Genomic DNA, 17,038 nt, shown 5'->3' with positions numbered 1-17,038 from the left:
CTTGTTTTATCAGCTTCTTTTCCTCTATACAGGCAAGGTGGAGGGCAATATGAATGCATGGTAAATGCATTTTTGAAGACCTACTCTACTTTTTCAGGAAAATAATAAATATGTAGCCCAACATTGCAAAATAAAAAATAAATAAATATACATATATATATATATATATATATATATATATATATATATATATATATATATATATATATATATATATAGATATCCCTCTGCATTACTCAACACCTGCTCTGTTCCCCACAGACGGGCCACTTTCCGATCCAGCATTGCCCTCTCCCGGGTGAAATGAAGCGCAGGATGATCCAACCCACTTTCTGTGCCATCATGGAAACTCTTCCCTGTGGGCACATTATCACACCAGCCTTGGTTCACTTTCTAGGTACTTCTTGATAGCATGAACCTTGCATTTTAAACACGTGTGGCGATATCCAGCAATAACAACTGACCATTGTTGACCAACAAGAAGGAAGTCCTGTAACGTCACTGAATCGGTGCAGAGGAAGGGGAGCTTCACAGGGGGGTACAGCTTGAATGCTGGCCATTCCCCCAGAAATTTCCAGGAACTTTCCATCACTAGCTAGAATTTGTTCAAAAAAAATAAACAGACCAACGCACCCCACCATGATATGTCTTGTGAAAGGGTTGACATTGTTGACAGTAGGTTGCCTTGGTCTAGTTGGTTGTTTCATTGCAGTTGAACTCTGAAATTGATAAAGTGACCCTGTTAGGAATTTTAAAGTGGCCATAAAGAATACCCTGCAAAAGAAGATTCTACACATTTACCCTTCCCACTACCTACACCACCAAACACTGCAGCAGTCAAGAGTAATTGTCCTCAGATGTCTTCTCCAGAAACCAGCACTTCTGGGGGAAGTTAGTTTTCTGGTCCCCTCAGCTAAGTGGCTCTTCTAGCTGACCCTCTGAGGCTTTGTGACTGTCTGAGGAAGAGGCAAAGCCTTGAAATGCGTCAGTAATTTGGTGGTCTAATAGTCCCCTTAAAGACACCATCTAGGGAGATTGGACCATGCTGTACTTCTTATGATATGCCATTGATTTTTCATTTGGATTTCCCTGGTCCATTGAGGGCAGAAGGGTGTGCATTCTATAGGCATACTATGTGTGGCTACAGTTACTGTGGAGTCCATCGTCCAGCGCAGGAGTGGAAACATTTGCTCGTTTTTTCTTTTGCATGGATCTTCTGTTACTTTCCCTTTTTACACAGATCTTTGATATGGTTGAATTGAGTCACTGGTCCACTTTGACCTCTTCGGTGGTGAGTAGATACTAATTGCTGCAGAGAGCGGCACCATGTAAATACATGATGTCACACTCTGCAGAATTGTCTTGTGAGGCCAGTGTGGTTTTATGACAGGTACCTGTGGGAGTGTCCTTGACACCCTGGGTTTACAGGAAATGGGTTGAATAGCACTAGGCATCATTCAGCTTAGAAGAGGATCCACAGTGGATCAGAGTGGAGAGTAGCACTGAAGATAGAGAAGAAATGCTGAGCAATTCAAAATTAACAGTTGGAGTTGAGCTTTAAAAGTGGAAGTATTGATAAAGTTGTTTACAAAAACTTGTATATTTAAAAAAAAATAATACAACGGTTCATGATATATTTTATCACTTATTGGGAGCTTTTTTTTTTTGATTTTCTGTATCTTTCTGCATATATCAATATTGTGCTTCATCAAGTTTTCCTGTTTGGACATCATTAATTTTCTTTTTAAGGTAGTTTGGTGTCGCAGGGTGTGTCTTGCGTATGTACAGTTCTATTGGTTCATTAGCAGAGGTGGATGCCAGCTACCCCTTGGGAATATCACTGACATACTCTTTATTTTCTTTATATTTATTTGGGTAACACAGCAGTACCTGTACTGTTTCTGGAGTCCTGGTAATAAATTCTCACTCATTCAGAGCTGACGTTTTATGAAGAACTCTGCAAAGTTTTGATTTTGATTTGTTAGTGATAGTTGTGTTGGTCTCCAGCTGACTTGCAAACTGTACAAATGTATGATTTAAATGTTGATTTATCGCAGGCTGTCTGGTCTTTTTTGATTCCCTTTCTCTGCTATGGATAAGTTAAAGGAACGCTCTGGTCTTGACATAGAACTACAGGCAAAACGCTATAAATTTTGGATAGAGTAAGGGAAGGTTATAGCCTCTTTCTGTTTTTTTTGCCATCTGTGTTCCATTGGGGAGATTTCCCCCTACTTCCTGTCCCATAGCGAAACAGGTGAGAGGAAACCCTACAAATTAAAGTAGAACTTTAGGTAAAACTTTTTTTTTTTTGGGATAGAATAAGGGAGGGTTATGACCCCTGTCAGTTTATTTAATGCTATTAGTGTGCTATTGGGGAGATTTGCCTTCACTTGCTGTCCCATAGCCTAAAGAGAAGTTAGAAAATCCTACAAATTATTGGGAAATGTTGAAGAGAAAAGTGGACACTATAGTTGTGAATGTAACGCTGCTTCATCCCTAAAAGAGTGCTAGAAGGCAACAAGGAAATCTCCTCTGGGACGTTAATGCAGCAGCAAGAAAAAAATAACTATCCAAAATATCGATAAACCCAGGTTTTATTGTGATTCCATATAAAATATTTGTTTATTAAAATCAAAAGACTCTTGTCTTTGTATGAGCCTAAGATATTATGTACAGCTTGTTCATTATACCATTATAATGTATCACCTATTCAAACAGTATGTAGTATTTACATGGCACATGTACAATAAAAGGAACAACATTGGAGATTACAGCGCAACATGACATCCCCAGTATAGCTTTCCAACGCATTTCGACTATAAACAAGTCTTCATCAGGGGAACCTGGAGGAATGCAGTTATCACCGAAGTATAAAGACCATTAACACTGTCTAGTAAGTCAAAGATTTGCCTTGAGGGACCCACTCCTCCGCCTGGGTGACCAGACCCACAGGGAGCTGGAGCAAGGTTCATAGTTCAGCCGGCAGCACCCATCCTCAGCCCATCCTATGTTGGTCACTGTTCTGAAAGTTCAAGGAGGATTGACAATTGGAGATGAATAAATATGCCAAGAGCTGTATATAAATTCCCATGCCTTTGGAACGGACAGAGGAATGTTACTGATGTTCCCGCAGACAAAAGGAATTCCTTGCGGACCCCCAAGTCTCCAGAACTAATGTGCTTACTGGAAATATTCCCCTCAGTTACTTTTCTGGGGAAAACCCAGAATTTGGGGTTTCTTTCACTTCCACATTCAGTGATAATGGTAAACGGGACAAACAGAGATGGATGAATCTCTCTAATGGGAGCACAGACAGCAATAAAAACCTAATAGGTGTGCTAATCTCTCTCCACTCTATCCAAAACGAAAGAAAAACCATTTGCTTTTAGTTATACTTTAATATTTATCCTTTTGACTGGCTTTTATCATGCTGTGCAACCTGTCCCCAATAGCCTCTTTTCTTTTCTCAGACATCATCATATTCAATACAGATCAAATATTTCTGCAATGTATGTGAAAATGGTGAGGGCGACCCACAAAGCGGAGGGTAAGACAGAAGCGGAGAGTGCTGCAAACCTGCTGCAGTACAGATGGCAGTAAATACCTGATAGGTGTTCTAATTCCTCTCCACTCTATCCAAAACTAAAAGAAAAAATGCCTTTACGTATATTTTAACTGCTTCCCCACTGCCCTATAGCAGAAGTACTTCTGCAGGGCTGTGCAAAATCACGTGATTTTGCATTTCCGGGTAGGGGGCGTGCGCGCCCCCCTACCTATGTTGCCATTGGCGGCTACAGATGTCAATCACCGGGTCCCGGACAAATATTCCCTGCCGACACCCGGTGATCACCGAGTATCATTAACATGGGAGAGACCAGTGTGTAAACAACACGAGTCTCTCTCCTGCCAGCAGTAACATGCTGCTGTGTATTTCTCTGCACAACAAATACACAGAAGCATGTTTCCCTAGTAAAACACACACAGTAAAATAGCATACAGCACACAGTTAACCCTTTGATTGCTCCAGATGTTAACCCCTTCCTGCCCAGTGTCAGTACAGTGCCAGTGCTTTTTATTAGCACTGATCACTGTATTAGTGTCATTGGGATGTCAGTGGCAGTTCTCCCCAGTGTCAGAATGCCCGCCGCAGTCCTGCTATAAGTCGCTGATCGCCACCATTACTAGTATATACATTTAAAAACAATTCCAGTATATGCACACCGCCATTTGTAGACGCTATAACTTTCACGTAAACCAATTAATTTACATGTTTTGTATTTTTTTAAGCAAAGACATGTAGCAGAATACATTTTGCCCCAAGTTTAAGACAAAATTTGTTTTTTTTTTTAAATTTTTACTGGATATGTTTTGCATCAAAAAGTCAAAAATAGTTTTTGGTTTTTTTTTCAAAATTGTTGGTCTTTTTTTGTTTCTAACGCAAAAAATAAAAACACACAGGTGATCAAATACCACCAAAAGAAAGCTCTATTTGTGGGAAAAAAGGACATAAATTTCATTTGGATGCAGCACTGCATGACCGTGCAATTGTCAGTTACAGTAACGCAGTGCAATATCACAAAAAATGGCCTGGTCATGAAGGAGGGTAAAACCTCTGGAGGGCAAGTGGTTAAGGAAATCCATTGGAGCCCCACAGGCCCCCAGAACTAGTGTCCCCATTGGAAGATTTCCCATTTATTGCTTTTCTGGCACAACACCAAAATTCGGCATTTTCTTTTACTTTCACATTTAAAGTGTTACTAAACCCACAACAGTAAAATCAGTCTGTATATGCAATAAAGAATGCTTGTTATACTCACTGTGGAACCTAAGGGGTTAATCCTTCATTGTGTAAAAAGGCCATTTGATCCTGACTTCTCTGCTCCTCCTTTTGTTTAAATGTCCACGCTGATAAGATAGACTGAACCTTAGCCATTCTGCACATGCTCGGTTTGGTGTGTATTGTTAGAGAGGGTTTTTTTTTCTTTCTTGGGAGAGTGCATGTGATTAGCACAGGGCCAATCAGCACTGTCCAGACAGAGGTCAGGAGTTCTGCATCCTCCTAGAGCAGAAAGAAAACTCCTACAAGCTTTATTTATTTATTTTTTTATATTATATCTTTTATTAGATTTTCTTTTATAAAAATACTTTGCAAAACTGCCATCAATTCTCATGACCTCATACACATACTCTTTGTCCCCATTCCCCCCCAATACAAAAAAAAAAAATGCTTTAACCAGTGCTCTGCTGGACACTGATAGAAGTCACAAGACTGTTCTAACTGCAGATAAGAAAAGGTATTTAGCAGTTTATATTTACTACAATAATTGCATTTCCATGTTCTGTGTACCTTGGGAGACCAGATATAGTGAATGCAGGGTCCGGGGAGACCAGATATAGTGAATGCAGGGTCCGGGGAGACCAGATATAGTGAATGCAGGGCCCGGGGAGACCAGATATAGTGAATGCGGGGCCCGGCGAGACCAGATATAGTGAATACGGGGTCCTGGGAGACCAGATATAGTGAATGCGGGGTCCTGGGAGACCAGATATAGTGAATGCGGGGTCCGGGGAGACAAGATATAGTGAATGCGGGGTCCTGGGAGACCAGATATAGTGAATGCAGGGTGCAGGGAGACCAGATATAGTGAATGCAGGGTCTTGGGAGACCAGATATAGTGAATGCAGAGTCCTGGGAGACCAGATATAGTGAATGCGGGGTCCGGGGAGACCAGATATAGTGAATGCAGGGTCCGGGGAGACCAGATATAGTGAATGCAGGGTCCGGGGAGACCAGATATAGTGAATGCAGGGTCCAGGGAGACCAGATATAGTGAATGCAGAGTCCTGGGTTTAGTAACACTTTAAAGTGGTCTTTTTAAGAAAAAAACCCCAAAAACCTGCAGGACAATGGCATAATGTGCTAATATGCTACCCATACTAGCACATTATGAAATGCTTACCTTAAAACAAAACACTACAGCAGCTCGCTGTCACCACTGATAGGGCTTCCATGTTCACCCAGTCTTCCTTCCGGGTTCCTGTGCTCCAGCTGTCTGACTCGCCAAGCCGCGATGACGCCACTTCCGTGCATGCGTGTGGGAGTTTCGGCTGCAGCACAGAGCTTTGAAGGGATGGCACAGGTATGTCATCCCTTCAAAGCATAATCGCTGGGACATAATATCAACACCTTGAGTAAAAAAAAGTCTGGTATGAAATAAATCCAGTAAGAAAAGTTCCCGTGGATTTAAACATATGTGGGATGTACACAAACAGCAGGAACTTCAGATGTTCACTCGATCTAAAATCCTGAAGAATCTAGTACAATAATGCGCTTACCACAAGAACATACAAACTGAGCGTTGTATGCATGTCATCAGGTATACCATCAGCTGGGATCCACCCAGCAGACGCCACTAACCAGTGACCAGTGACCACCAGGGATCTTTGTATATGCCTTGGAGATCACCTGAAACTCTAAATGTGAGTTGTATACCAATTTTATTTGATATATCAGAATAAAGACATGCTTCACCATTAGTACCTTTTGCCTTTGGCTCGTTATTTGCGAGCCGTGTAAGGTGGACCATCTCAGGAGAAGTACCACCAGGAGGCTGGACGTCGTTGGACCCACCTGTGAACCAGATGTGACCCCTGAGTGTTTGCTGAGGCCCTCGAGTGTCTAACGTGGATGACCGGTTACTGTTCTCATTGCTGTCCAGGCCTTTTCCAGCTGCTGATGGTATACCTGATGACATGCATACAACGCTCAGTTTGTATGTTCTTGTAGTAAGCGCATTATTGTACTAGATTCTTCAGGATTTTAGATCGAGTGAACATCTGAAGTTCCTGCTGTTTGTGTACATCCCACATATGTTTAAATCCACGGGAACTTTTCTTACTGGGTTTATTTATTTCATACCAGACTTTTTTTTACTCAAGGTGTTGATATTATGTCCCAGCGATCATGCTGAGATTTCGTGTTTAACATTTTATCATTTGTTTTATGGCGCTGCATATTCCAATTATTTGTATTTTGATCTGAGGTGCTGAGGATTGCCTTATTTGCTAGCTGCCGATATTTTGTGTTTTGCGCTCACTTGCCTTATCTTTATTTATCCCTTCAAAGCGTATGCGTTGGTGACGTCACCTGCTGCACGCAGTGTGAATATCTTGTAAACAGTACAAGTTCAGGAGATATTTAGCGTACCTACTCTACAGGCTTACCTGTATATACAAGTAAAAAAAAAAGGCTTGCTTCCACTTTATCGATAATGGTAAACAGGACAAATAGGAAGAGAGAATCTCCCTAACGGGGGCACAGACCGCATTAAAAACCAAATAGATGTTCTAATCCATCCATGCTCTGTCCAAAACTAAAATGAAAGGTTTGCCCTTTGTTACACTTTAAAGTGATATTAAACTCTATTTTTTAGTTTTCTTCAGTAAAGTCCACACTTGCATTAAATGCTGCTTTCATTTTCCTCCTCTGACCGGTCCAATTATCCCTGCCCCCTTTTTCCCTATTGTCAGGTGTCTCTTTGCAGCCCGATGTGAAGAGGCTGCCTACTTCAATATGTTCAGGTATCCCAAGAGGCAACCAGACTGAAGACTGTGCTCCTCCTACAAAGAGAAGTGATTGACAACGGCTCACAAGGCAGCTGCCACGCCGGGGGATTTTTTTTTTTTTATTTCAATGAATGGGCACACTTCTGCACTGGTGCAATGAATCATGGGACATGTAGTTCCGATGAGTGTTAACAGTAGACTGCTGTAAATGCTCTGACTGTGCTCCCCCCCCCCCCAAAACAGGAATTCTGCTGCTGGAAACTAGCTAAGTTGCATGTTTTTAAATGGACTGTGCTATATCAGTTTATTGTTTATTGCAGTGTTCAATTTTGTTCTAGGCAGATTTTGTTTTTTTTTTGTTGTTTTTTTTTTTTAAGACACCAAGGAGTTTTTAGGATTGCTTTATTTGCAAGCAAAGCCTTGAGAGGCCCAAAGGGAACACTGACAGGGTTTTGGGTTTTCATTCAGACCTAGTGTAGTAGTGAATCAGTCTACCTCACTCCCTTGTGACACAAATCAGGTGATCTTGAGAACCGGTGATAGTGATCAGAGATCTACAAACACCCCTGCAGGCTGCTTACCTTCTCCCATCATTAATATTATACAGGATTTATATAGCGCCAACAGTTTGCTCAGCACTATATATTGTAAAATTGTCATTACAAAATTTAGTAGCATCGCAGCCACTATTCTCCTACCTGGTTTGAAAGTGGTGATCTATCAAGCAGAGAGGTACAAGGCATAGGCTTTAGGAAGTAGACTTGTCCATCAGACAGGTAAGGTGGTCTGTGTATTCTGGTTGCAGTACATCACAAGAGATTGGGATGAACTAAGGACCCATCCTGACTTGAGCACAGATGTAGCGTTTGCTGGATGGCAACAGTCACTTATTGATTTTGCATTCTACTGTGGCCCCTCAGTGACAGCGCTGATTGGCCCAGTGCTGTCACATGGCAGAGTCAGATGCTTCTCTATATTCAGAAGTACTGTTTTTTTTTTTTTTATTTCTTTTTCTGCCAACGAATGAAGAAGTGGGGGAGCAAAAGAACAGTATTGTATAGTGCATGGAATTGGTGTCGGTTAATGCAAACTGTTGGCTTGCCATGTATGCGCAGAAGGCAGGATTGCTTTATAGCACCCATAGAAAGGAGATGACCATGGTCCAGTGTACATGGAATGGGTGATGATCTGTGGGACCCTGACACCATCTACAACAGGGGTCTCCAAATTTCTAAACAAAGGGTCGGTCCTTACTGTCCTTCAGACTTTAGAGGTGCTGGACTGTGGCCAGTGGGAGTGTAAAATGTTCCAACGTCCAGTGGGGTTAAACCATGTTTTATCTTTGGTGTCATTCAGAGGAACAGTGCCCCATAATTGGTGTGAGTGGGAAGAATAGTGCCCCATTGTTGGTGTCAGTGGGAGGATAAGTCCCACATCATTTGGGTCAGTGGAAGGAATATTACCCCGTCATTGGTGTCAGTGGAAGCAATAGTGCCCCATCATTGTTAGTGGAAAGAATTAAGCCCCATTGTTGGTGTCAGTGGGAGGAATAGTGCAGGGCTTGAAAAAGCTGCTCGCCAAATGCGAGGAGAAATTCCTTTGTGGCGAGCTTTGAGCACAGATGAAGCATGGAGCGACTGCACCTGCGATCCAAACCTCATTGTGAAGCCGAGTTCCGGTTTACAACTTCCGGTTTCCGGCTTCTGCGGCACCATCGCCAAGGGGACAGGTGCAGGAGAGGTCCGCTCTTCTCCGCTGAGAGGAGACACCCTCTCCACCGCCGTGGGGGACTCGGGAGGGACTAGGAGTAAGTACTGTATACTGTCATATCACTGTAATGGAGTACAGGGGAGGGGGATATACATTACTGTGTACAGTTTTATATTTTGGACTATTTATTCTAAAGAAAAATTTAATTTCATAAGCTTTAAGGGTGCTGGCTGGGGGTGGGGCTTGGGGCGGGCTGGTGGTGGGGTTGGGGGGCGGACCTGGGCATGGTTGGGTGGGGCAACTGGTGGAGAGTAAGTTTTGTGACCGGCTAGTAGGTCTGGACTTGAAATTTTAACCCCTGGAATAGTGCCCCATTGTTGGTGTCAGTGGGAGGAATAGTGCCTCATTGTTGGTGTCAGTGGGAGGAATAGTACCTCATTGTTGGTGTCAGTGGGATAAATAGTGCCCCATTGTTGGTGTCAGTAGGAGGTATTATGCCCCATTGTTGGTGTCAGTAGGAGGTATTATGCCCCATTGTTGGTGTCAGTAGGAGGTATTATGCCCCATTGTTGGTGTCAGTAGGAGGTATTATGCCCCATTGTTGGTATCATGAAGAGGAATAGTGCCCCATCATGGTTGTCAGTGAGAGGAATTGTGCCCCATCATGGGTGTCAGTGAGAGGAATTGTGCCCCATCATGGGTGTCAGTGAGAGGAATTGTGCCCCATCATGGGTGTCAGTGAGAGGAATTGTGCCCCATCATGGGTGTCAGTGAGAGGAATTGTGCCCCATCATGGGTGTCAGTGAGAGGAATTGTGCCCCATCATGGCTGTCAGTGAGAGGAATTGTGCCCCATCATGGGTGTCAGTGGGAGGAATTATGTTCTATTGATGGTGTCAGCAACAGGAATTATGCTCCATTATTAGTGTCATTGGATTGAATAGGGCCCAAAGGTCAGGATAAAGGCAAGCAAAGGGCCACATCCAGCCCCCGGGTTGCAGTTTGGGGATCTCTGATTTAGAAGGAAATGGTGATCAGACAGGCTAGTAGTCTTACTGTCTTCTTCTGAGATGAGCCTGAAGTAACTAACGAAGGTGCAACACTCAAAGTGACCCATCCATGTTCGTGGAAGAGCGAGCCCAGGCACTGTGATGACCCTGCATTCAGTTATTAAGGATATATTTGCATTGAATTTGGAGATCTGTGACCTTTCTATCTGTAGCAGCCTGCAGCCTCCGACATTTATATGGTCCCTGAACTCTGCTGTGAAATCGAATCTTCTCCTCGTTTACAGCGGGGGTTACATTATCCCATATACAATGAAATTGCTGGTAATTGGAGTCACTGGCAGATCAGCCATTTGACTCGGGTCTTTCAGTGATCAGCAATTCCTCTTTTTTGTTCTTTGCACATGGTGTGTGTTTTTCAGGAACACCGGAGATCTAATGCAGAAATGTACAGGAGTTCATTTTACATCTGTATGTATCATGTTTTTTGGGCATTCAGTATTTTTCCCTGTTGAAAATAATAGAAACATCTGTATTTGGGTTCCATGCAAGGAATTTTAACTCATTTAACTTATTTAAAGTGGTTGCTAAATCCTTACATACACCCTGTAAAGTGCCTGGCCTCAGGTGATACACAAAGATTAAACAAATCCTCCTACATAAGTTGTACCTGTTTATCTGCGGTCTTCTCTTCTGTACATCCATTCAAATTGCAGAATTTGTAAAGCTTGTCTGAGCTTTCAGAATAAAGGGGATGGAGAGCTGAAATTATGCACTGCAGTGAGATGAGTTCTGAAGAGACACTCCCCCTCCACACAGCTCATAGGACAGAGCTGAGACTGTCAGTTTGCTGGAGGTCCCTCCCCTGTCACCATTTTTCTCTTGGTGTCAGGAAAACTTGACAATTGATTCATGCTGTTAGCAGAGGAACAAAGCAGTGGACAGAAATGGCACTTGTTGCTCTGGACTGAGACAAGTACATACTATAGAGCAGCAATGGGCAAACTACGGCCCGCGGGCCGTATACGGCCCGGCGGACCTTTTAATCCGGCCCGCGGAGCGTGATACTGTCAGGATGGCTGTCAGGATGTGTGTAGGCGGGGCAGCGTGATGAACGTGAGGGGAGCTAGGCTCCTCTCACAGTCCGCCCTGAAGACCGGAACGGCGCGGGAACACGGCAAGAGGAACGCGCGGAGCAAAGGTAAGTAAATTGACACAGGGGGGACTTGGGGACTTAATATGGGGAATGAATTACTATAGGGGGGATGAATTACTATGGGGGATGAATTACTATATGGGGGATGAATTCCTATGGGGGATGAATTACTATATGGGGGATGAATTCCTATGGGGGATGAATTACTATATGGGGGATGAATTACTATGGGGGATGAATTACTATATGGGGGATGAATTACTATGGGGGATGAATTACTATATGGGGGATTAATTACTATGCTTACTATGGGGGAATATTACTATACTTACTATGGATGACACATACACATCATTCATCTACTCTTGGTCCAGCCCCCGGGTCCAATATATGAACCCATTGCGGCCCTCAAGTCAAAAAGTTTGCCCACCCCTGCTATAGAGGGATATGCTTTCTTAATATTTAATGTCTGAGGTTTAATGGCTCAGGATACAATAAAAACACTCTAGTCAATAACCTATTCTATGCTGATCCTCTCACACCCATGTGGCCACTTATCTCTGTTTGTGGCTGACTTCTGCTCTGTTTTACCTAAGCATGAATGGGGTCTTATTCCACTGGTATGGGTATGGCCTATCTATGGTGAATTACCATGCAGACATGGGCAGTGTGAGACAAGACTTCTGCACAGTGGCTGCAAACAATGAGTGGGGCTGTTGCTGTTGGAATGGTAATCGGCACCTTGGTGCGTAGGGGTAGCTTAGCCTGGGTTAGATGGCTAGGTAGAAGGAGTTTAATTTTTTTTTTTCTACAAATGTGACCATGTCCTTTAAACCCTGTATAAGTGAATGATGAGAACTAGCATGCACTAGTTATAGCAACCATGTAAGTCTCATAGGAAAATTAAAAATTTTGGGTCCCTGCAATTGAAAAATTGAAAAAAAACCACTAACATTAATCTCGCCTGTGTCTCCTTCCTTTGCTCTGTTCCAGAACGGCAGCTTCCATCAGACACTTACTGCAGTGTCGGACGATTTTGTCCCCAGCAATGCGCTGTATGTCACTCCATCCTCCTGGATTGGAGAATGGAACTGCCTGAAATATGAAAACATTTCAAGTCTAGGGTTAGTTTACCTTCATCAAAAAACTGGCTATACAGGAAAGGGGTGCCTCTAGCTTTGACTCAGGTCCTTTTGCCATAATTTTCAAGGGTGCCAAAAGTGCATGAAAACTCTTCCCTATTAAAACCTCTGTAGCTTTGAGAAGTCCTGCATGCTGCATCTTTGCAGTTTTTCAAAAGCACACCAAAAAGGCACTTGCCACTGTAAGTTAATGGAAATGCATCAAACGTACATTAGTTGGATAATGCTCTTGTTAAAGCGGAGCTCCACCCATAAGGGGAAGTTCCACTTTAAAGACTGGTCCCCGCTCCCCATTAAAGATTGGCACCATTGGGGAGCGGGTGCCTGAAATTGACAGGTACCCGCTTCCTGTTCCATTGCGATCACCTAGGTGATTGGAAATGGAAGTTGTGTATACCCCCTCACCGCCACCCCCCCATCCCTCTCCATAGTCTTCTGGGACATGTGACAGGTCCCAAAAGACCATTCAGAAAGAGCAGCGCTACTCACGCATGCGCAGTGGGCACCTGGCTGTGAAGCCAACAGCTGTCAGTCGGATGCCGGTGCCAGGAATACCAGACGGCCGGTGAAACGGGCTGCAGTGAGGACTGTGTGGGATCAAGGGACAGGTGAGTGGCTGTTTTTAGTGGCTACAGTTTTGGTGGCTGCTGACTTTTAGTTTGTTTGCATTGTGACTTGAACACCGCTTTAAGTACTTCCCTGGTCAAAAAACACATATGGTATCATCATGTCCTGTCTTGTTGCTAGGATGTAGCTAAGACACTCCCAGTCATTACTGCTCACCCCCAACATCACAGGAGCAAGGTTTCAAACCCCCCACATACGTGTGGTCCACTATCTCCTCTGCTGCAGCATCACTAAGCTCAGTGACAGTGACGTGCGCGCGCATGCAAGGGCAGTTGAATCAGCTGTGAGTGTCTTGGTAACATGGCAGGACAGGATAATGTCATCTCTGGGAGCTTTTTCTGCCAGGCTTCTGGAGGCACTTAAAAGCCTACACCTACAGCAAGGACATTATTAACTTTGGTTAAAGATGCACGGTTTGTTTTTCTACAGGTGCTTCTTACCTGCATAAGAATGTTTTTGGTAAAGGTGAACTAACCCTTTTTTGTTGTTTGCAGATTATTATTTGCCTCATACAACGGTGATGCTTTTTCTGTCAGTTTAATTCTTTCAGCAACTCTAGGCTCCTGAGCGAAGCCATGGTGGACCAGTGGGTGGTGTCCCAGGGTTTAAATCAGTTAATGACTCTGCTTGAACCACGGTCCCACGCCTTGTGTTGTGCCATGGCTGTGCTGAGGAGGGGGCAGCTGGAAGGAGCCCGGAGTTGAAGGACTATGGCATTGTTTCTTCACTCTTTAGATTTTTGGTGGTGTAAAAGATTTAGGTTCATTACAAGGTTTTGGTCTCTGTTCAAACCGCTTCCTGTTCTTTAATTACTCATTCTTTGGCATTGCTTGCAGTTTAACCGTAAAAGAGGGAGCTCTTTGCGTTTTGATAAGCACACAGCCCTTTACTTTCCCTGCCTTATTTCTTCGTTTATATCGGAGTTGTTTTCTGATCTTTGTTTTCCCTTTACAGGAGCCCAGCGGGGGATCTTGGAGCTAAGAAGAAAAAGAAGAAACAGAAGAGGAAAAAGGAAAAGCCGAATTCTGGGGGGGCCAAGTCAGACTCCGCATCTGATTCTCAAGAAATCAGAACACAGCAGCCTGCAAAAGTCAGTCATGTCTAAGTTTTGATCTTTAATAGGAAATAACACATCATATCAGTTGTTAAGGTCCAAAAGTGTTAGAATGTACAGTGTGTGTTTTTTACGGATCTATTTATATAGATAGATACAGTAGAAAAATACATAGATTTGGTGGATAGATATGGTAGGTGGATGGATCGATTGGGTAGGTAGACAGACAGATCGATTAGATGATAGATTAGATAAGGTAGAGAGATGAACAGAGATCGATGCAATGGGGTTTATTTACTAAACCTGGAGAGTGCAACAACTGGTGCATGTCTGCATAGAAACCAATCAGCTTCCAGGTTTTTTTTGCCAAAGCTTAATTGAACAAGCTGATAGCTGATTGGCTGCCATGCACAGCTGCACCAGATTCTGAGATCTCCAGTTTTAGTAAATCTCCCCCGATATGTCCACTTGAATATGTGATGTATCATTAAAATTCACACTTGGTAGGACGGCAATCAGCATTACTAAATTTGATTATTAAAATAGCACCTCTTTATTGCCATAAATAGTTTTGTGTTAACCCTTTTATGACCAAGTAACACCTATGAAGCATCCAGGAAGTGAACTTTATACAGTAGGTATAGAAAAGAATCGCCCCCCTGTATATACTCCATGCAACTTATAACATCCAAGTGAAAGTTAAAACACCAACATGTCAGAAGTAAAAATTTCAAAAAATTCTAAAAAAAAAATCACTGAGTTGAAAAAAGGATCACCGCCTTGTGTCAGTATTTTGTTGAACCCCCTTTTGCTTTAATTCCAGCCTTTAGTCTGTTAGGATATGTCTCTACTAACTTTGCACATCTAGACTTTGCATTATTTGCCCGCTCTTCTTTGCAGAACTGCTCAGGTTCATTTAAATTTGATGGTGACTGTTTGTGGACTGAAGTCTTCAAGTCATTCCACAGATTTTCAATGGGGTTTAAGTCTGGGCTCTGACTAGGCCATGCAAGGACATTCACCTTTTTCTCCTTCAACCACTGTATGATCATGTTTGCTGTGTGCTTTGGGTCATTGTCATGTTGGAAGTTAAATATTCTTCCCACAGACCACTTTTTGGCAGAGGGCAACAGATTTTTCTCAAAAATTTGACCGTATTTAACCCCATCCATTTTTCCTTCTATCCTGACAAGTACTCAAGTCCTTGCTGCAAAGACCGCCCCCCCCCCCCATAACAGGATATTACCACCTCCATGCTTTACTGTAGGAATGGTGTTATTTGAATGGTGAGCTGTACTGGATTTCCGTCAGACATATTATTTAGTGTTGAGGCAAAAAAATTCAATTTTAGTCTCATCTGACCATAACACCTTTTTCCATGTGGCCTCAGAATCTTCAAGGTGCGTTTTGGTAAAGCTCAGTGGTGACTGCATGTGGCCTTTCTTCAGGAGCGGCTTTTTCTTGCAACCTTCCCATACAAGCCACATTTGTGGAGAATTTGTGATATTGTCACGTGCACACAATGACCACTCTTTGTTGTAAATTCCAGCATCTGCTTCAGAATTGCTGTAGGTCACTTGGTAGCCTCTCTGACCAGTTTTCTCTTGGCTCTCTCATCCAGTTTGGAGCGACGTCCTGAGCCAGGGAGGGTCTGTGTTGTATCAGATACCTTCCACTTCTCAATAATAGAATTCACTGTGCTTCTAGTTATTAATAAAGCCTTTGAAATGTTTTTGTATCTATCTCCAGACCTGTGCCTGTCCACAACTTTATCCCGGAGATCTTTTAACAGTGCCTTGCCACCCATAGTTGATTGTTTGCTTCAGTTGCACTATCAGAGACTGAAATGCTCCAGGAAAGCTCTTTTCATGCTGAGCTAATTAAAATGATCACAATTGAAAGTCATATTGCTTTGTGTGCCATTGAGAAGATGATTAGCTACACTTGATTGAGTTTGGGGGGGTTGATCCTTTTTCAAACTCACTGATTCTGTTTTTGAATTTTTTGTGTAAATTCTTTTCTGACATGTTGGTGTTATATCTTTCACTTAGATGTTATAGGTCGAGTAAATACAGCTGGATAAAACAGAAACTGTGTCTGTCTTCATTTCAGGCTGCAAAGCAACAGCGTGTGTATTTTAAAGGGTGGGGGGTGATTCTTTTCTATACCCACTGTACTTGGGCACCATATGTGTTCCTGAGTTTGAGCTGGAAACACACTCAATTGCGCACTCCCAGCACTGAGACTGAGCCGCCGATGACAGCTCTGGGTCTCCTACTAACAATCAGTAATCTGCAGAACTGGCTCTCAGTCACATGATTGCTGTGATTGGCTATCACAGTGATCATTCACTTTATTACCCATCCCTGTGTTGTTTCTCCTGTGTGAAGCATACAGATACATTATATTTTTTTCCTCCTCACTGGGGGAGATGTCTGTGCAAAAAAAAAAAAAAAAAGATTTAACTAAATCAATGTGTAATCTAGTTTAGTGAGTGTTTATGCCAGCATTGGTGTCAGTTAGTGGCAGTGTGTTAGTTAGGCCCCTTTCACACTGCAGCTCTGATCAGGACCACTGGACCTGATTGGATGGCCCATTCACCCCATGGAAAGACGAGTGTAAGTGCACTTGTGATGTTCACTAAAAAGTTAGTTACCAAAGAAATGTTCCAATAAATACAACACTTCTATTATACCAACATCATTGCGCCAATTTAATAAAGAGAGGAAATACACTCACTGGATGCTGCTATTATTAAAAAACTCAAAATAATAATA

At 42.9% G+C, this 17,038-nt stretch overlaps 1 protein-coding gene across 1 annotated transcript in view; it reads left to right on the top strand.

The window, feature by feature from the left end:
• Positions 1-17,038, top strand: part of NMT2 (N-myristoyltransferase 2) — a 98,439-nt gene that overhangs the window by 29,209 nt on the left and 52,192 nt on the right. The window contains exon 2 of the mRNA XM_089666308.1: positions 14,162-14,297. Within this exon, the coding sequence (XP_089522434.1) occupies positions 14,162-14,297 (136 nt within the window). The remainder of the gene's footprint in view (positions 1-14,161; positions 14,298-17,038) is intronic.

Source organism: Staurois parvus, unplaced genomic scaffold, assembly GCF_062004578.1.
Source record: "Staurois parvus isolate SC_StPar_1 unplaced genomic scaffold, SC_StPar_1.0 ptg000051l, whole genome shotgun sequence".
NCBI classification, from domain to species: domain Eukaryota; kingdom Metazoa; phylum Chordata; class Amphibia; order Anura; family Ranidae; genus Staurois; species Staurois parvus.
The sequence above is the reverse complement of the archived record's forward strand: the minus strand, read 5'-3'. Positions and strand labels throughout refer to the sequence as shown.